General features: G+C 44.7%; 1 protein-coding gene across 1 annotated transcript in view; it reads left to right on the forward strand.

The window, feature by feature from the left end:
• Positions 1 to 6,701: 6,701 nt before the first annotated feature.
• Positions 6,702 to 21,343, forward strand: part of SCG5 (secretogranin V) — a 40,766-nt gene continuing 26,124 nt past the window's right edge. Inside the window, exons 1-2 of the mRNA XM_065403778.1 lie at positions 6,702 to 6,748; positions 8,084 to 8,316. Coding sequence (XP_065259850.1) covers positions 8,091 to 8,316 — 226 coding nt within the window. The 5' untranslated portion in view covers positions 6,702 to 6,748; positions 8,084 to 8,090. The remainder of the gene's footprint in view (positions 6,749 to 8,083; positions 8,317 to 21,343) is intronic.

The following is a 21,343-nucleotide window of genomic DNA, read 5'->3' on the forward strand; positions in this document are numbered from 1 at the left end:
ATTACAGGTCAATCTTTGTGCTGGCCAGCAGCACAGCCTTCATCCCCCACAAGCTCAGCACCTGCTGGCAGAAGTTGAAGCACAGCATGGACACACACCTGTCCTTGAAGCTGCAACCACTGCTGGCCATGATGGCTCTGGACCAGAAAGGTCTGTCCCCAGTCTCTTGGGGGGGGGGGGTGCGGTGCTCTCTGCTTCTTTGAGGGTAAACTGACTCCAAGACCCACTTACCTGCTCCTAGCTCCCCACTCCCTGAGGATCCTTGCCCAAGGAACTGTTCCCCCTCAGCTGCTCCTCCCACGCTCATTGCCCCCCTCCCTCAGGGCACAGCCGTATGCCCTCACCTCTCCCTTTCCCTGGAGAATGACTCCCCTTCTCCCTCCCCAAGCCTGGTGGCCCTGTGCTCCCTGTGTTCTTACCACCACCACCACCACCACTGGGGCCCCTGTGCTCCTGCTCCCATGCTGACTGTGACCCCTTCCTTACCTTCCCCACCCGCAGAGGCCCTGGTCACTGCCCCTCCCAGGGACCAACCCCCTTCTCTTTGCCCCAGGCCAGTTAAGTCACTCCATATCATCTCAGCAGCTGATTGGTGGAGGCAGACGAGCAGGCGTAGTGGGTGAGCTAGCGCAGCAGAGGAAACTGACCACAGAGGCAGTAGCTGGAGAACCCCAGCTTCTGGAGGAGGGGACCTTGCTGCACTGTGCTGCAGCTAAGAGCTCTGCCTGGGGCGTGGGCTACAAGCAGACCTCTGGTACAAAACTCGGGGGGGGTGAGCAGGTGCACCCCTGCCCTCCCTAAATGGTGCTTCTGTCAGGGCAGACATGAGTGGGAGTGAATGAGATCTTCTTGTCTGAGTTGTTAAGAAACTGGCTGAAACCGATCCAGATCAACAATGGATCCAAAGAGACAATGCAAGCTCCAGTGATTTATGAATTGACACTCAATAACAGGATCTGGGGCAGGACACCAAGACAATTGTTATTCCTACAGTCCTTTATGGATGCGAAACCTGAGTGACCTATCGACAGGTCCTCATGAGGCTGGAGAGTTACCACCAACGATGCCTCTGGAAGATTCTTCACATCAAGTGGGAAGATTGCTGCACTAACGCCAGCATCCTCAGTGAAGCCAAGGTCACCAGCATTGAAGCAATGATCCTCATGCACCATTTCCCCTGGGCTGGACATTGTGTGCAGATGCCAGACTCTCGCCTCCCAAAACAAGTCCTCAACTATCAGCACACACATGGTCAGCAATCCCATGGTGGTCAGAGGAAATGCTACAAAGACACACTGAAAGCATATGTCAAGAAAACTGATGTGGACATCACAAGCTGGGAGGAGCAAGCCACCAACCGATCCCAATGGAGAAGCGCCTTGCCCTTGAAGCTGAAAAGAGAGAAGGAAGGAAAAAGAACTTTCTCCCAGCAGGCAGCTGACCCACCAGGAAATGTCTGTTCCTACTGCGGGCAGATCTGTGGTTCCCGGATCAGATTCCTGAGTCATTGTAGGCCCCAAATGTAAATCCATGGTAGAGATCATCCTCGAATCGAGGGATCACCAATGATGATAATAGCAGGAAGCTTGGGGACGGAGGGGGGGAAATGTGAACTCAGTATGGTCCAACCTAGGGGGGAAAAGGACTGAACTGTGACCAGGGGAACGATAAAGAATAGGCTTCTGGAAGAGGCTGGAAGCTCTGACCTGGGCACAGGGGACAAGGAGCCAAAGCGAGGGTGGAGTCCACTGCAGCTTGGATAGGATGGGCTGTGGCATAACTGCTGCCTCTCTTTGCTAACCTAAGGACTTCCAGGTTCAGTATGCTGGGTGACTAATAAATAGTTACCTTGTTTTGGAATGGCTGCTTGTGTCGCTGTAAATACTGGGAGCATTGAAGGGGTACAGTATAAGCCTCCTGCAGGAGTCTGGATTAACTGCAGGGAGCCAGAGAGAGAAACAAGGATCTCTGGCACCAAAGATCCAGTCTGAGTCTTGGAGCCACAGTCCTGCCCCTATGGAACAGTGTAGGTCCTTGGGGCCTGACACATTAAAGGGGTCACTGCCAAGAGACTGGTGACAGGCTGAGGTATAGACTAGACCCTGTGGATATGTGACTGGAAGCAAAGGCTGGTTACTTAATGCACCAAGCGTATTTTGCAATAAGTGACTTGCAGCAGTAAAAACAGAGGAAACAGCAAGAAAATGGCCTATACCCACCTCCTTAAGAAGGACATTGCTGAGCTGTGTGGGGGGAGAGGCCTAAGCATTGGGAAGTTAAGGCACAGCTGATTGCAAGGCTGAAGCAGGATGATTGGGCCCAGAGCTGAGGTCCACACCCAAGCAGGAGTCTAAGAGAGCCCAAGAACAGTAGCTAGTAGCCACAGCAGCCGGGTGTCTGCATGGGCCAGTTCCCCATCTCTGGCATTGGAGTAGCAAAGGCTAAAGCTAGATGCAGAGAGACTCTATGTAGAGAAGCAGAGTCTGGAGATTGAGGCCCTGGTTACTAGCAGAGAGTGGGAAAATGAACAAGGATCATGAAAAGCAGCAACAACTTGAACTGCACATGGAGAAGCAGAGGAATGAGAGACAACAGAGAATGGTAAGCAGGGAGAGACCATTGGGGTGCCCACCTTGCAGGGACAATAGATGCTAAATTGTTGGCCTCATTCCAGGAGTGGGGGAGATATAGATGCCTACCTCACCACCTGTGAGAAGGTTTGTGAACTGAACCAAATTCCCCTATGCTTCCTTAGGGGAAAGGTAGGACCCTCCATACAACATAACCTGCCCCCAAAAGAAAATTTAAAATAAGTCAATGGAAGTATGGCAAAACATCTTGGTACGCTATTCAGGTCGTGCCTCCAACTATGGAGGTTGAGTGACCTAAACCTGCCATGCCCGCCGTAGGGGTTTGTGCCCTACAGTTTGGGGAGCACTGGTGTACAGAGTGACTGAGCTATGACCAGCTTTTTACAACTACCCATTATTTTTGAAGAATCAGTTGAAAGTTCACGGAGTAAAACCCCTTTATATAAATGGTGCAATGTAGCCAACAAGCAGACTTATTAAAAAGTTGCCACTTATGTGAAGAGGGCTAATTGTGGCCATCTTACTCTACAACTAAGGATAAAACCAGGTTTTACACTTTCTTTAACTATTAGGGGTTAGATCCACAAAGGGACTTAGGTGGTGCAATGCTGAGTATCACAGTGCCTAACTTTTAGGCACCTAGAAAAATCACAAGAACACTGCGATCCACCAAGCCTGAATTAGGTGCCTAGGTTCCCTATGCAACAGATGGGGAGAGAGAGGTGCATCAGAATGTGATCTACAACAGCCAGCATGTTAGGAGACTCTCTGCCTAACTTGGCCAATGGGAGATGCTGATAGCAGGGGTGTATGCAAAGCCCCACACCTCTCTCAAAGACAGGTGTGTAAATTCAGGCTGTAGGCATGTGACTGTGTCTGCTTAGCAATCTGGGAATGGGAACCAGCTGCCTGAACTGCTTCTTGAGGGAATGAGTTAGGTGCCTGTCTTGAATTGCACAAAGTGGCCAGAGGAGGAGGAGCTGCTAATGCCCACCTCATAACTTTCAGCCCAGCAGTTAAAGCACTTCCCTGTGTGAGGGGGAGACTGAATTTCAATTTCCCCCCTCTCTGCCAGAGCTAGGGAGAAGGTTTGAAGAGGGGTCTCCCACCTCTTAGGCAAGGGCATTAATCACTTAGCTATGGGATATTCTGATGGGGGAAGTTCCCTCAGTCTCTTGTTTAAGCTCATCTGCTCTAGATAAATAATGGAAGAGTGATTAGTGCTGGGGGACTGGACCTGGGCTCTCCTATTTCCCCAGTAGGTTCCTTAACCACTGGACTGCAGAGTCTCTCTCTGACTGAATGACTGTTCCACTGTGGATATATACTTAAACAGTCTGAGGCAGAAAGAGTGAACATGACAATGACCCTGTATGTAGTCCAGATGTTAGGGCATCTAGCTAGAACAGGGGTGGGCAAACTGTGGCCTGGATGCGGCCCTGCGGCCCCAGAGGGCTCCATGTATTGCCCTTGCCTTCAGGCACCGCCCCCCGCAACTCCCATTGGCCGGGAATGGGGAACCGTGGCCAATGGGCGCTTCGGGGGAGATACCTGGCGGCGCAGCAAGGGCAGTGCGTGCAGAGCCCTCCAATCTCCCTCCCGCAGGGACCGCAGCGCTTCTGGGGGCAGTGTGGGGTCAGGGACAGGTTAGGCATGCAGGGAGCCTGCCCTGGCCCCGCTGTGCACCGCTGCCACCCCGGAGCCACTTGAGGTAAGCGGTGCCAGGTTGGAGCCCAAACCCCTCCTGTACCCCACCCCCCAACTCCCTGCCCTAAGCCCCCTGGTGGCACCTTGCACCCCAAACCCCTGCCCTGAGCTCCCTGCCGCACCCCGTACACCCAACCCCTTGCTGCCCCCTGCACCCCTGCCCCCTCCTACACTCCGCACCCCTCCTCTGCCCCAATCCCTTGCCCTGAGCCCCTTCTTGCACACTGAATCCCCTCCCACACTCTGCACCCCAACCCCCTGCCCCGGTCCTGCATTCAATTTCCCCACCCAGATGTGGCCCTCAGCCCAAAACCTTTGCCCACCCCTGAGCTAAAAGGTAGAATTTGAAGAGGGTTCTGCTTTCTCCCCTGCTGACAGAAAGAAGAATTGCACCTGGGTCTCACATCCCAGGTGGGTGCTCTAATGGCTGGGGTAAAAGTTATAAGGTGTGAGGTTCCCTTTCAATTTTGAATGGGACTTGAGCCGGTAAGTGGCCTATGAGTATGCCTACTGAATTGGACCACACACAAGACTTAGTCCACTGAATGCCTATCTTCCCCTTGTTCATGAATTAGTCTGGGGCTTAGGCAAGACATTCTCCTATTTAATGTCTAGTTTATCTCTACTAAATGTGTGTTCGGTTTGACTATTGGAAAATATCTGTTGTGCAAAAGGCATAGATTCACATTCACTGTGGAGTGTATTGTTACTGTGTTAGTGAGACCCATTTCCCACCAGTTACTTTCTTATCATTATCTGTAATTTCTTTTAACATTCATCCTGGAGTTACTCTGAGCCTTACAGATGTGAGTTTACTTCTTTAACCAAGCAGAATATGTTAATAACTGGGGAAAGTTCTCCATCATACCCTAATATAAGTACACTAGTCAGGCAGCGATTGATGTTGAAAGTGGTGGAGCAGGATTTTGAAAACATCCTGTTGAAAGTCTCATGGCCCTAATGTAAAGCATAAAAAACTACCCAGCTGAAGGTAAGATCCCTGGAAGGGATTAGTGCATTGATCAAAGTATATCTCAAAAAAACAACACAGCAGAAGTGTGGAGCACAGCTGCTGAGGCTAGTTCTCTTTGGAGACTTTTTTTTATTCAGGTTGAAAAATTAAGTGCTCTTATTTACCTCAGGTAACAATTGTATTGTACATTGTAAAATCACTTTTTAAATACTTACTATTCTTCAAACACACAAATAAATGATAAAGGTCTTCATTTAGCCAAACCTTCCTTTGAATTTTAGCACTCAATCTTGCTACTTTAATCAGACCTGAAGAAGAGCTCTGAGCAGCTTGAAAATTTGTCTATTTCACAAACAGAAGTTGATCTGATTAAAAAAAATTACCTCACCCACTTTCTCTTTCTAATATCTTGGGACCAACATGGCTACAACAACACTGCAAACATACTTTAATCAGAGGCAAGCGTGTCCTCCATGATAGGTGACTGTACAAATGGGCTCAGCCAAGGTACTGGCTCCTACAGCACTCACATCAACAGTCACTTTATATTGTTGCCCTCTAAATCTGCAGTTACACGTAGGAAATCAGCTCTGAACAACTGTTGGTCAAAAAACCTAATTGGGAATGTGGGAAAAGTCCAATTTAGTTGCTCAGTCTTTCTGTAATGAGTTATCCGATAAACACCTTCCAGACTACTTTTGCCATCTGCTTTACTATTACAGTTAGATCTGTTCAGACACTTATGAGAATTTTTAGGGTGTCTCGTATCCTGGCTTCTTCCACCTACATGTCCTGGCTGTTTTCCCTTGAGGCCCTATCTGTTGCTGATTACCGTCCTAACCTATTTATCAGCAGAATGGTCTTTCTATTCAAAACAACTTGAATAGCGGTTGAACATGAGCTGCCGAATCGTCCAGGAGAATTATGGGTGTCCCTTTCAGTCTCATAGAGCAAAAAGTTGCCTTTAACACTCCCCTCCCACCCACCCCGTCTAGTTTGTTCAGATTTTCACCTACTGGTTTGTGTTACGTTTGCACCATGCAGTCCCTGTGTGTGCGTGTGTGAATGCACATCGTGTGTGGGTGTATATATGAACTATATGCACACTTCACCCTGTTGGGTAGGTAACTGTGGAGGTCAGCTCTTGTATATCTGTGGCGTGTGTGGCCCACACACAGTGTTGTGTATACAGAGGGTGCCTGGTGCCTAGGCTGCCCTGTGTGTGTGTGTAGAGGGGGCCGATTGGCCCTGCTATGCCTAGTCCCTGTGCGGCAGCTTCTCGCTGAAACGGATGCTGCTGACATGACAACCTTCCCCCCGCACCTGCCGCAGGGACAAGGCAAGGCGGGGGAAGGGGGCTGGGACTGCGCATGAATAGTCACAGCACAGGCCGCCGTCTCCTTCTGCTCGGCGCTTCAGTCAGCCGGTGCCACCCCACATCTGCCTAGCGAGAGCTCGCCTTCCCCAGCGCCGGGCGGTGAGTGCCGCGCATCTCGCCTGTGCCTCCGCCGGGGCGGCCTCCATGGCTGCTTGCAGGCAGAGGAGCGGGCTGAAAGGGTTGGGTGGGGCGCGGGGGAGGGGCAGGTGTTTTCTACCCCGATGCTGCTCAGCCCTGCGGATGGGGTTCGCTCTGCATACAGGGAATAATCCGCGAGGATGGCTTTCGGGGGCGTTTTAAGTTTAGGATTCTACTGGGGCTGGAGAGGAGGGGCACAGGCTGTGTGTGCGTGACAGACAGACACACACAGGAGGAAGGTAGATTTACCCCTTATCTATCTAGTAGCCCGAAAGGATCCCTTTTTCTTTCAAATGTCCAAGGTTGTTGCTAGTGAGTGGGGTGAAGATCTCCTGGAGATCAAGTGACAGAGCAAGGATGTGGGGCATTCGGGAGCCACACGCAGGGAGGAGAAGAATCTCTCTCTTTCCAATTTTTTTTAGGTGGGATTTCTCTGCCATTATTACCTCAGGGCTCAAGGCCATTTTACTGTACATTATTATATTAGGGAAAAAATACCATAAAGGGAGAAACAGATCTTTAAGTCTCTGGTTTGGAAAAGCAGGGCAAGTGAATAATATAGACTTTCATTAACATAACCATACACTAATAAATCCGTTTTCCTATGACAGCAGCTGACCAAAAAGGACAAACAGGTTGTTTAAAACGTAGTTTTATAAAGAGAATGACAAGTGGTCATTACTGGATTCTGTGCCTGTCTCATGCGGGCAGAGCAGCCATTTGGTGAAACGTATTCAAGTGGAATAAATGAAGCCTGTTTGTTCTAGATGGGGAGAAATGAAGAGAGAGAGGGAGCGTGTGTAATGGGTTGTCAATCTGTGAGGGAGATAAAAATGTTATACAACCCATTTAAAAAAAAAACTGGGAGTATTTCATTTCTTAGAGCAAGTGGAAGAGTAAAATTTGAAAAGCATAGCACAAAACTGAGCAATTCCTAATATTCCCACCGTAGCTTTATGACATACTTTAAAATACTAAATTAAAACAGGGGAGAAGGAAGAACCATGCATTCTAACTTTACCTAGCTAATTTTTAACCCTTCAGTTTTCCAAGTGAATCAGTGGGTCCATTTTGTTTTATCATGGTAGAAAGGTAATTAATAAATGCTATGAATCAATGCTATGCAGAAATTGTTTACTGACTCCCACAATTTTCTCCCCCAAAATTTCACCTCCCTGTTTGAAAAATTCTTTTAGCTGATAATGGAAGCTGACCTGACAAGTTCTTTGAGATATGCAGTCAGTATTTTACTCACTTTATCATTTATTATCTATTTAATGTATTTTATTTTCACAGGTTAAAAATGGCCATCAGAATGACAACTACGTTGCTTTATAACATGGTATCTTTGCTAGCATTTGGATTGGCTTTGGCTTCTAGTCACAGTCCTAGGACCCCAGATAGAGTTTCCGAAGCAGATATTCAAAGACTCCTTCATGGGGTTATGGAACAATTGGGCATTGCCAGACCCCGAGTAGAATATCCAGCACACCAGGCTATGAATCTAGTGGGTCCACAGAGCATTGAAGGTAGTTATTTTCTACGTTGCATTATATTATGTTTCTTTTCATTCCCTTATAGCCCTTAGGCTGTGAACAATTGTTTTATGTGTATGCAAATGTTCCTGGTAGACTTGCAAAAGTCATATACTATGCAGTTCTCCAATCTGGGCCTTTATTGTTCCTTGATTTAAATCCCTAAATCTAGCCTCCATTTTGTAATTACCCTCTCTTTTGAGGCTAATTGTCGTGCTAATCTATAGATTGCATTGACAAGAGGAGAATGTGGAGGTTTGTGTGCACCTGCTTTGGACACCAAGTAATGTTGTCTTGGTGATATCTCATCTACAATGGCTGAAAAAGGGAGTTTCTCGCAAGGTCCTGCCCCAGTGTGATATGCCTGTCATGCTACATGTAACCACTAAACATGCATAGTTTCCCCCATTTACTGATCCTATTTAACCTCCTGTCTGTATATTTGTTACTATGTTTTTGTGTGAAGCAAATTCATTCTGTAGGACCAAATTCTGGTGCTCTCTACACGGGCACATATGGCCCAAAACAGCTTACAACTTTCTGCAGTGACGTGCAAGATAAAAACAAGAACCCCTATGCAGGTAGACTTTTCCTGTGTCCCATGGAGTTCTGTGCAGCTCACCCTAGAAAGGTGGGCTGTGGGCGTGGAGAGTGGGTTTCCATATAGTGTGGAGTGAGTAAACCATAACCCTGTGTATTGGGGAGCAGCAGGCCACATCCACCATTCTCCTGTAGCCAAAACCTATTGCATGGACACCCGGGCTGGTTGGAGCTGAGGATCCTGACCTGCAGCTCCACAGTGTTTGTCATGAAGAGCAGGACTTGGCATTTGTTCCTTTTCAAAGGGTTTGGCCTACATTCCTGAGCTGATTTGGGTGAGAAGTTTCATTTGAATCATAATTTTCTTTAACTGTGCAAACTGTCTGAAACATCTGGCTCAAGGGTTTGTTTTATAATAAGCAAGATATTTTAAGGAATTTAAAATACAATAGTATTGTAACATTTATGAAGATTTGTGCTGTAACATAATTTGTTTTTTTTATCAGGGTTCATAATTAATGGTCAAATATATTTAACATAGAATAGCCTGTATTAATAAAGACACATTAGTATGTGGTTTGATGAGCCAGTGGAAAAATAAAGCTTTGATTGTGGCAACAAAATGTGCTCTCACTCAATTAGGCCAAAAGTAAGTGTTCTACCACAGCTTGATGCTATTTTTTGCCATAAATGCTGAATACAGGGCCGGCTCCAGCGTTTTTGCCACCCCAAGTGGCGGGGAAAAAAAAAAAAAGCCGCGATCGGTGGCACTTCGGCGGCAGCTCTACCGCCGCCACTTCATTCTTCGGCGGCAGGTCCTTCCCTCCGAGAGGGACTGACAGACCCGCCGCCGAATAGCCGGACGTGCTGCCCCCTTCCGTTGGCCGCCCCAAGCACCTGCTTGCTGCGCTGGTGCCTGGAGCCAGCCCTGGCTGAATATAACTATTTTTTCCATGATGACTCTCCTTGTCACCCCTATTTAAAGGAATCCCCTAGCCAAACAGATGACATATGGTTGGATGGATAGGGGCTGAGTAGAAATAATTTAATTGTGCACTTGTAACAGTCCCTGTAGGCCTCTCATTTGTATCTCTGCTAATGAAATTTTCATTGCAACTTGTAGTTTTCCAAACCACTTAAATAATTTGTAATAGGGAATGAGGGGGGAAATTGGGACTGTCATTTTTTTTCTTTTTTGCTTCTTTATGATGTATTCACAGCACCTGAAAGGTGTGGAGGTGAGCTGTTGCTTTTTTATGTTGTTGTTTTTGGTGGTTTTATTTGTGTGTTTTGTTGTTTTTTCCCATACTTGTGTTTTTGCTGAAATTTGAGGAAAAACAAGTCTCTCCTCTACTTGGACAACCAGAGGACTGGAGTGTCTTAGCCCTTAATTACAGGGATGATGAAGTTTGTATTTTTAACAAGGACATTTTTCTTCCCAACTGTTTGCCACCACCTTTGAATTAAACAGGTATTAACAAAAACAACTAGTTTAAAACTGACTGACTAAAAACCCCTTCTCCCAATTGTTCAGATATCACTTTGTGTACTGGTGATGTTAAACCAGTTCTCTAGTCATCCATAGAGACTTCAAGTGAGAATAGGGTGGACAAGTCTTGAATTTCTAATGTGTGTATGAATTCTTTCAAGATTTTGTTTCTTCTTTATACATCAGAAAGAGTAAAATAAAAAAGTCACAAACCCATTGTCTTTCTTTCTTTTCCACGTCCCATTTAAAATTCCTTATAGGTCAGCTAGGCAGATTGGTCTTGCAGCACAGTTAGTGAAACTTAGTATTTCATATTGACTTTAAAATTCCAAGCTCATAGAATCATAGAAGACTAGGGTTGGAAGAGACCTCAGGAGGTCATTTCGCCCAACCCTCTGCTCAAAGCAGGACCAACCCCAACTAAATCATCCCAGCCAGGGCTTTGTCAAGCTGGGCCTTAAAAACCTCTAAGGATGGAGATTCCACCACCTCCCTAGGTAACCCGTTCCAGTGCTTCACCACCCTCCTAGTGAAATAATTTTTCTTAATATCCAACCTAGACCTCCCCCACTGCCACTTGAGACCATTGCTTCTTGTTCTGTCATCTGCCACCTCTGAGAACAGCCTAGCTCCATCCTCTTTGGAACCCCCCTTCAGGTAGTTGAAGGCTTCTATCAAATCTCCCCCCCCACTCTTCTCTTCTGCAGACAAAATAAGCCCAGTTTCCTCAGCCTCTCCTCATAAGTCATGCACCCCAGCCCTCTAATCATTTTTGTTGCCCTCCGCTGGACTCTCTCCAATTTGTCCACATCCTATCTGGGAAGGAAAGGGGGGGGGGGGAGGGAGCAAAACTGGACACAGTACTCCAGATGTGGCCTCAACAGTGCCGAATAGAGGGGAATAATCACTTCGCTTGATCTGCTGGCAATGCTCCTACTAGTGCAGCCCAATATGCCATTAGCCTTCTTGGCAACAAGGGCACACTGTTGACTCATATCCAGCTTCTTGTTCACTGTAATCCTAGTTCTTTTTCTGCAGAACTGCTGCTTAGCAAGTTGGTCCCCAGCCTGTAGCAGTGCATGGGATTCTTCCATCCTAAGTGCAGGACTCTGCACTTATCCTTGTTGAACCTCATCACATTTCTTTTGGCCCAATCCTCCAATTTGTCTAGGTCACTCTGGACCCTATCCCTACCTTCCAGCATACCTACCTCTCCCCCCAGCTTAGTGTCATCCGCGAACTTGCTGAGGGTGCAATCCATCCCATCATCCAGATCATTAATGAAGATGTTGAACAAAACCGGCCACAGGACCGACCCCTGGGGCACTCCGCTTGATACCAGCTGCCAACTAGGCATCGAGCCATTGATCACTACCCGTTGAGCCCAACAATCTAGCCAGCTTTCTATCCACCTTATAGTCCATTCATCCAATCCATACTCTTAACTTGCTGGCAAGAATACCATGGGAGACCGTATCAAAAGCTTTGCTAAAGTCAAGATATATCACGTTCACCGCTTTCCCCATATCCACAGAGTCAGTTATCTTATCATAGAAGGCAGTCAGGTTGGTCAGGCATGACTTGCCCTTGGTGAATCTATGTTGACTGTTCCTGATCACCTTCCTTTCCTCCAAGTGCTTCAAAATGGATTCCTTGAGGACCTGCTCAATGATTTTTCCAGGGACTGAGGTGAGGCTGACTGGTCTGTAGTTCCCCGGATTCTCCCTCTTCCATTTTTAAAAGATGGGCACTATATATGCCTTTTTCCAATCGTCCGGGACCTTGCCCGATTGCCACAAGTTTTCAAAGATAATGGGCAATGGCTCTGCAATCACATCAGTCAATTCCCTCAGCACCATTGGATGCATTAGATCTGGACCCGTGGACTTGTGCATATCCAGCTTTTCTAAATAATCCTTAACCTGTTCTTTCACCACTGAGGGCTGCTCACCTCCTCCCCATACTGTGCTGCCCAGTGCAGCAGTCTGGGAGCTGACCTTGTCTGTGAAGACCGAGGCAAAAAAAGCATTGAGTACTTCAGCTTTATCCACATCATCTGTCACTAGGTTGCCTCCCCCGTTTAGTAAAGGTCCCACACTTTCCCTGACCTTTTTCTTGTTGCTAACATACCTGCAGAAAGCCTTCTTGTTACCCTTCACATCCCTTGCTAGCTGCAACTCCAATTGTGCTTTGGCCTTCCTGATTACACCCCTGCATGCTCAAGCAATATTTTTATACTCCTCCCTAGTCATATGTCCAAATTTTCCACTTCTTGTAAGCTTCCTTTTTGTGTTTAAGCTCACCGAAGATATCTCTGTTAAGCCAAGCTGGTTGCCTGCCATATTTGCTATTCTTTCTGCACATTGGGATGGTTTGTTCCTGTGCCGTCAAAAAGGCTTCTTTAAAATACAGCCAGCTCTCCTGGACTCCTTTCTCTCTCATATTAGCCTTCCAGGGTATCCTGCCCATCAGTCCCCTGAGGGAGTCAAAGTCTGCTTTTCTGAAGTCCAGGGTCTGTATTCTGCTGCTCTCCTTTCTTCCTTTTGTCAGGATCCTGAACTCGATCATCTCATGGTCACTGCTGCCCAGGTTGCCATGTCATTTTTAATTTTTGTTAAAATGGCTAAAATAGTTCATTTGTTCTTTTGCAAACACAACAAATCCTCTTCAGATGAACAATATCATTCACATTTAAAATGTATGTTTAAAGCCAGATATTCCTGTCAAACATTTCTTCTGGTAAAATGTGTTCGATAATTATCAAGCCTTTATTTTTGTTGTTTTGTTTTTTTCTGGGGGAGGGAAGTTGTTTGTTTTTGCTGATATGTGATTCAGATAATACCAGGTAAAAAAGCCTGCATCAGAGAAATGTATGGCAAATTAAGGTTCCATCCACAAAATTAACTTGTCCATATTGCACATACATAGGATTTTCTGGTTTTGCTTTTTAAAAAATGCAAAACTTAATAAGTCTCATGCCATGTTTTTGTTTTTAAATGCAAATAATGAAGTACAGGATGTGCAATCCAACCAAGTTAACCTTGCCATGGATTGTGTTCCTGTGCAGTTTTTACATTGCATTAATGTAGTTTTCAGCAGTTCGAACACCAATTACTGATTCAGTAATTAAGAATATATCGTTTTATAATATTTTTATATCTATGCTTTCTATTTGGGGAAGAACAGCATTATGGATTTTGTTTTCTATTGGTGTCATTAGTTTTTAGGAAAACAGTTTTTAGTTTTAGTATAGTGATTAGGTATGTTCAAAATATTGTGCTTTGTAGGAGATCCCAGTGTGTAATTGTAATGTGATGGTGAAAACTTACTATATTGCTGATGTAATATAATTAGTTCTTTCTAGTGGTGAAATGGTCATGTTAATCCTAGAATACCACCTGCCAGCCATACTATGGGGTAGCATCAGCTTTGGATAAATCTTCTTGATTTCATTATAGCTGATGAAAGGGAACTATACTTCAAAGGAAGAAGTAATGACAACAGAAGACTGACCAAATAGCTTGGCAGATAACACAATGCACTGTCATGCACCCTAGGAAATTTTATTTATTCAGTCACTGAACGGACACTAATATATGTATGCTAATTTTGTGTTAATATTGATTCTTATTTAAATCAAGACTACTACTGATTTGTAGTACTCCATTTTCAGATAGGAGTAGATATATATTTTTTTACACACACACACACACACACACACACACACACACACACACACACACACACACACACACACACACACTATCCATGTAAAAATTCGCACCTTTGACCATTTCTCTTGCAGTCTGCCAGCTAATCCATCATTGTCAATTTACTTCTGACATTCCAAACTTCTGAGTAACGTCAGTCAGTCAGCTAGCCAGCTGACATTTTGCAGACAAAGCTAAATGGGAAATGTATTTCAAGCAGGAAGCCTGTCTCATAGTGAGAAATGAGGCCATAAGGCACTCAAACCACAACTCCCATGACCACCATGGCACCTTAGGCAGATATGCTTTAATATCAAATCGACTCAAAACAAAACATTTTGACATATCTGAATTTAAATTTTCCAGATCTTTTAATTCCACAATTTTTTTTTTGATATTTTGACTTTTTGTCCCATTTTGGGATGAAAACAAATGTTGAAATACCAGAATTTCCTTCAGGACAGAAATTCCAATCTTCTCTCAGTTCTATTACAGGATCTTAGTTTGTTTTCAAAATGATGCAATTAAGGCAGCCTTAATTAAAAAAAAAATTGCTATGACTTGCCTGGTCAATCAATGGCTTTTGACTGAGCTGTGGGGGAAATTATAGTATGTAGGTGAATTTTTAGAATACATAGTGAATATCCTAAAGAGCTCTCCTATGAGTTCCCAGTTACCATTGCTGGACAATCATGACCAACAGCAATCTAAACAGTTTAAAAAAAACAACCCACCTGTAGATAAATGGGGGAGAGGCACCTGAATATAAAGAGGAAAAGTTTAATATTAAAGGAACAAGACCTGTAACAAAACAAAACGAATGAACAAAAAAAACCAACCAACCAACCAAAAAAATAAGTATAAATGTTTTTTGATATTGTTTAAGTGTGGTGAAGGAGGGGCTGAGACACTCCTGGGAAAGGAAATTCCTATGCTTACGGATCACCACAGCAAAGTAGCAATCTGTTACTTGCTAACCTTTTGCACCAATGTAGCTACACTGGTTCTATAAAGCAATTTAATTGGCCACTTTAGAGGCAGGATTGTAGTGGCTGTTATATAGTAAACAAATGTTAGCAAACCGCTGAGTGTTTATTTTGATAATCTTTTAAATCCAAATAAGGGCTTTGATAACCCTTTTAACATAACAAAAATGTTATGGTTAAAAAAGGCTGTGAAGTTCATAAAGCAAGATGATGTAAGGGAAAAAATACTGGAAGATTATGCAGTCCCCTGCAAGAGAGTCCTCCTTTTAGTCCCTACTTTTTCTTAGCCAGCAGCTCAATGGTTGTGCTTAAGGAACTGAGGAAGACAGCATAGACTTAGGCTATGGCTACATTACAGAGTTTACAGCGGGATAGCTAGTGCAGGCGCTCTAAGCCAACAGGAGAGAGCTCTCCCATTGACTTATTACTCCAGTTTTCCTGCCGACACCACCAGCTCTTAGGTCAGTGTAACTTATGTCGCTTGGGGTTGGGGGTAAGGGCTTATTCACATCCCTGAGCAGTGTAAGTTATACCGACTTAAGCTGTAGTGTGTACATATCCTAATTGTGGAAGAAAAGGGGGACAAGTGCACTAGAATCTCCCTGAAAAAACTTGTCACTTTGGTGGAGGGAGGTAGGAGTAACTAGGAATATTTTTTTTAAGTTAAAAGATTCAGAGCTAATTTGACAATAGACAACTGCAGTTACTGTCCTGCTCATGTAAAAGTCCACATACACCAAAAGCAACTCTCTTTTAAAATAGACATATGAGAACATATGTATCAGCATGTCAAGTCTTTCCTTACTACCTAGAAAAAGTGGTTTGGTATATATTAGCATAATAGAATATATATTCCCAGAATTGAGAAGTAAATCCCTTTCTTGATTTAAATCATTACATACATTTCTATATTTGTATCTTATTTGTTTTGCTCTGTGAATCTCTAAAGGCCTTGTGTTATCTCCAGTGAAAAACACCTAATTAATCAGTTAAAATAGGTTCGGCTAAGAGTGCAGAAAATGTTGGGCAGGGAGTTCAGTATAGCACGAACATTATCATGGATGAGTAGCTGAAACCCTGTGCTGTTACATGAGTGTGACAGGTGGTCCAAGTAATCCACCATCTGTGCAGTCTCTCTCATACAACCAATGAAATTGTTGCATGCAAATTAGGTGTAGATAAAGGCTGGTGATTGGTTGCGTTACCTCTGGTTTCACAGTAGTATAGGACTCTTGGCATGGCATAGTTATATGCCTTACTGTAGCTGTACACTGCACAGGTGAAAAATTTATAACCTCAAAATGGCTGCGAACTTATAAATTGGATGGCAATGTAGTATATTTATGATGAAAAGACTCTTATATAAACTCTTTATTATGAACAGGAACTATTTACAGAATGAGATAACAAACTGTCTACTCCTCTGTGTAGCTGCAGCCTACGACTGCCCTGAAACTGGGCTTTTTTGTTTCTGGTCCCAACAGGGAGCATGTCACAGGAAACCCTAAAGACTGCATGAAGAGTGTGCAGGAAGTGTGGCATCTCTACACTTCCCAGAGAACTTATTCAACAGCACATCTTCTCTTCTTTAGATCCCTTTCTAAATTGCTGATTGAACTAAAACAGTATTAACTTAAACTAACAAACTATAACAAATACAATAACTAATTTAACAACCCTTCAGGTTGCTTTAGCACAACCTTAACATATATTGATCAGTCTCTTAGGGCATTTCAGCAACCTTTCTGATCTGCTGTACTGCAAACCCTTTTAGGGGAGTCCTTGTCTGTAGCAGACAGTTCAGACTCATTGTCAGTAACAGGGTCAGTTTGTGAATTGTTTTCAACTTGTACGTCTTCTCTTACTTCACTTATCTTGGCCAAGTTGTCAGGTGTTTTTAAGAAGATGTTTACAATTTCTTTATAAGATTTTGCTTTCATCTGTGGTCACAGAGTTTGAGCAAGGTGACTCCTCTTTGATCACTGTAGCTTTGAGTGGCCAGCACCCATCTTGACGAAGTCTCACTCAGTCTTTGTTTTTTAACTGTGAAAGAGGTCTTTCTCCTTTCTTGTAATATTTTGTCTGTTTGTACTGTCCCAGTCTTTTCATCACTATCACAGACTCCTTAGTCATCCTTTGTTTTTGTCCCATATCTGGTATTTGAGTATTTATACATATGTTGCAGAGTAGTGCAGTGGATGACTTTTCACAGTTCAGCAGGTGTAGCTGTATAGTTGAGTAGTGCTAAATATGGATCTTCACTTGCATTCAAGGCTTTTTTTTTTTTTTTGAGCAAGTTCTTCTCTATATATACTCCACATTCAGCTAATCCAGTGTTTCCCAAACTTGGGATGCCGCTTGTGTAGGGAAAGCCCCTGGCGGGCTGGGCCGGTTTGTGTACCTGCCGTGTCCGCAGGTCCGGCCGATCGCGGCTCCCACTGGCCGCGGTTTGCTGCTCCAGGCCAATGGGAGCTGCTGGAAGTGGCGCGGGCCGAGGGATGTACTGGTAGCCGCTTCCCGCAGCTCCCATTGGCCTGGAGCAGCAAACCGCGGCCAGTGGGAGCCGCGATCGGCCGGACCTGCGGACACGGCAGGTACACAAACCGGCCCAGCCCGCCAGGGGCTTTCCCTACACAAGCGGCGTCCTAAGTTTGGGATACACTGAGCTAAATCCATTGGTTTGAGGAATCTGGGACTAGATGTCTCATGATGAAAGTTGTACATTTTAGCAAAGTCCAGGAAATCCCTATTCTTGAACTGTGGAACGTTGTCAGTTATTACTGTTCTTGGAATTCCATGACATGCAATACAGATTTAATGTGCCTGACAACTGTTGCTGCTGTGACATCTTCAAGTGTGACTACTTCTGGGAAATGGATAAAGTAGTCCATTATAAGGAGGTGATTATGTCTTCCCAGGTGGAACATGTCATTTCTGACTTTGTCCCATGGAGTTGCAAGTTGTTAATGTGGTATCATTGGTTCTTTCTGCTGGGAATCTCTGTACTTCTGATCTGTTCCCCCGCCCCCAGCTCAACACTTCTTTAATGTCGCTATTCATCTGTGACTAGAATATAACTTTTCTAGCTCTCCTTTTTAATTTGGCCATTCCATGTTCTTTTGGTGCATTCATTCCAATATTTTCCTGCTCATCACTGTGGGAACTGTGATCTGTCCCCTCAAAAGCAATCCTGAGATCACTGAAAGCTCATTTTTATAGTGGGAATGGGCAGATGGGAAGTGTTGATATTTTCCCCCCTCTCCTTTACGTATAGCTTGTATCACAGCTTGCAGCTTTTCATCTTTAGCTGTTTCTGTGTCCAGTTCATCCCTTTATGCTTGGAGATACAGCACATAACCCTTTTATCATGTTCATTTGTACGTTTACTGCTTGTTCGAGTTCATCAGGCTGTGCATTATGAGATGGAACATATGGTCTTGAGACTGTATATGCCATTATTAAGTGACTTCCAGGATGGAACTCCAGGGTCACGTTATACGTTCGTGTTTTGTGTATCCTGGATAGTATTTCTGCAAGTCGTGTGTGTGTGTGGCAGTCAGTCGTTGGTGATCAGTTTCTGTTTTGACCTAGTATCTTTTTTTTTTTTTTTTTTTTTTTTTTTCCAATTTGTGTGCACTTCATCTCTACGGCTTCTCATAGCCCTAGATGCATACAAGGCTGGCAACCAGTCAGTTCCATGACACTGAAATAATACTGCTCCCAGCCCTCCTTTTGAGGCATCTGTAGAAAGTTTGATGTCTTTCAATGGGTTAAAATATTTCAACACTGGAGCTGATGTCATAATGTGCTTTGAATTAATGAACTCTCTTTCATGCTCTGGCATTCATGCCCATTCGGTGATGATGTGGAGGAGATGTCTTAGGTGAGTTGTGCAAGCTGAATACTTAGGTATGAACTTGCTGACCTAATTCAACATGCCATGCCTTTAAATTCCCTTTTTATCTTCAGGTCTCAGTATGTTCAGTATTCTCTGAATCTTTGATTTATCAGGCAAAATTCCTTTTGAGGTCAATCCCTCTCTCAAGTATTTTTTCCCCTTATTTAAAATTGATATTTGGCCTTACTCAGTTTAAGATTATTAGCCCTCCCAATTTCCATTACTCTCCTCAGTCATTCCTGATGCTCAATGGCAGTGTTGCCCCCAAATTATTATGTCATCTGTAAAAAGCAACAGAGAGTCCTGTGGTACCTTTAAGACTAACAGATGTATTGGAGCATAAGCTTTCGTGGGTGAATGCCCACTTCGTCGGATGCATTCGGCATTCACCCACGAAAGCTTATGCTCCAATACATCTGTTAGTCTTAAAGGTGCCACAGGACTCTCTGTTGCGTTTTACAGATCCAGACTAACACGGCTACCCCTCTGATACTATGTCATCAGTGTACACTTTCACTCCTGATAGACCCTCTAGCATCTGACTCATTGTACAGTGAAATACTTCTGGAGCCAAAAGTATTACTGCTTCCTAAGACTGCCTTTTGTAGTTGCCAAATGGTGTGTTGAAAGTGCAGCTCTTGGAGCTCCAGTGTTTAAGGGGATCTGCCAGAATTCTGCTGATGCATCTAATTTGTTGAAAATTTTGGCTTGTGCCATACGAATGTTTAGCATATCCGGCATGTAAATACCTTGCAGTGCTTGCTACGAAAGTGCCATGCAAATGCCTGTTCTCACTTTCTGGTGACATTGTAAATAAGAAACAGACAGCATTATCTCCCAGAAATGTAAACAAACTTGTTTGTCTTAGCAATTGGCTGAACAAGAAGTAGGATTGAGTGGACTTGTAGGCTCTGAAGTTTTACATTGTTTTGTTTTTGAATGCAGTTATGTAACAAACAAAAAAATCTACATTTGTAAGTTGCACTTTCAGAACAAAGAGATTGCACTGCAGTACTTGGTGAATAGAAAAATACTATTTCTTTTGTTTATCATTTTTACAGTGCAAATATTTGTAATAAAAATAATACACACTTTGATTTCAATTACAACACAGAATACAATATATTTGCAAATGTAGAAAAACATCCAAAATATTTAATAAATTTCAATTGGTATTCTATTGTTTAACAGTGCAATTAAAACTGCGATTAATCGCGATTAATTTTTTTTTAGTTAATTGTGTGAGCTAATTGCGATTAGTCGACAGCCCTAGTTTCTGATATCTGTGTTAAAGCTCCAGAACTGATACTTCAAGGCTTGCGATTGGGAATATCTTGCTGTATTATTTCTTGACTGTTCTAAACTTACATATAAACTGAAAATATGGCTTTAATTGGTGTTTGCATATATTTTTTCCTCTCTTTCTATAGGAATTAGATACAGTATTTTTTGTCAACTAATTTCCAAGTTGTTAACTGCAAAACACCTAGTTTTCGGGTGCCAAAGTAGCCCCTGGAATCACAGTTAAAGTTGTGCACACACACGCAAATCTGAAATGGCACCCCTAGTGAGCCAGGAATGGCCAGAGGGCTGCGGAAGGGCTTTGGGCTCTGGCAAGATGCAGCCCCGTGTGACAGCGCAAAGTCTGCCTTGATTTGCAGGCTGAGCACCAGGCACTACAAGCACAGCAGCAGCACAGAAGCCACTCTTACTTCTGTGCTGTTGCTGGTAGTGGCGTTGCCTTTAGAGCTGGGCAGGGCCGGCTCTACTGTTTTTGCCGCTCCAAGCAGGGCGCCAAATTGTCGCCGGGGACGGCGGGGGCAGTCCATGTGCTGTTAGGGCGGCACGCGCGTTTCTGCGGCGGCGGCAGCAGCTTCTGTCTTCAGACGGAAGACAGAAGCCGCCGAATTGCCGCGGTGGGCAGCTGAACATAGAAGCTGCCGCCGAATTGCCGCCGCCACAAAAATGCGCGTGCCGCCCTAACGGCACACGGACTGCCCCCGCCGTCTGCGGCGGCAATTTGGTGCGCTGCTTTGGGCGGCAAAAACACACGGACTGCCGCCCCTTGCAGATTGCCGCCCCAAGCACCTGCTTGGAATGCTGGTGCCTGGAGCCGGCCCTGGAGCTGGGTGCCCACCCAGCAGCCACTGCTGTCTGGCCGCCCAGCCAGTGCTTAATTTATGCTGGGGCTGAGCCCTGGCACCTCTTTCAATACAAATTAAGCACTGGGGGAGGCAGCAGGGCCCAGAGGTGATGGGTTGGGGAGCTGTGGGGGGCTAGGGGCGATGGGTGTGTGTGTGCTCACGGGGTCCAGGGGTGCCAAAATACAAGTTCGCCCAGGGTGCCATTTTCCCTACGGCTGGCCCTGGTCATACACTTTGTTTCTTTATCCAAGTTT

The sequence above is a fragment of the Emys orbicularis genome, chromosome 4 (assembly GCF_028017835.1).
Source record: "Emys orbicularis isolate rEmyOrb1 chromosome 4, rEmyOrb1.hap1, whole genome shotgun sequence".
NCBI classification, from domain to species: Eukaryota; Metazoa; Chordata; order Testudines; family Emydidae; genus Emys; species Emys orbicularis.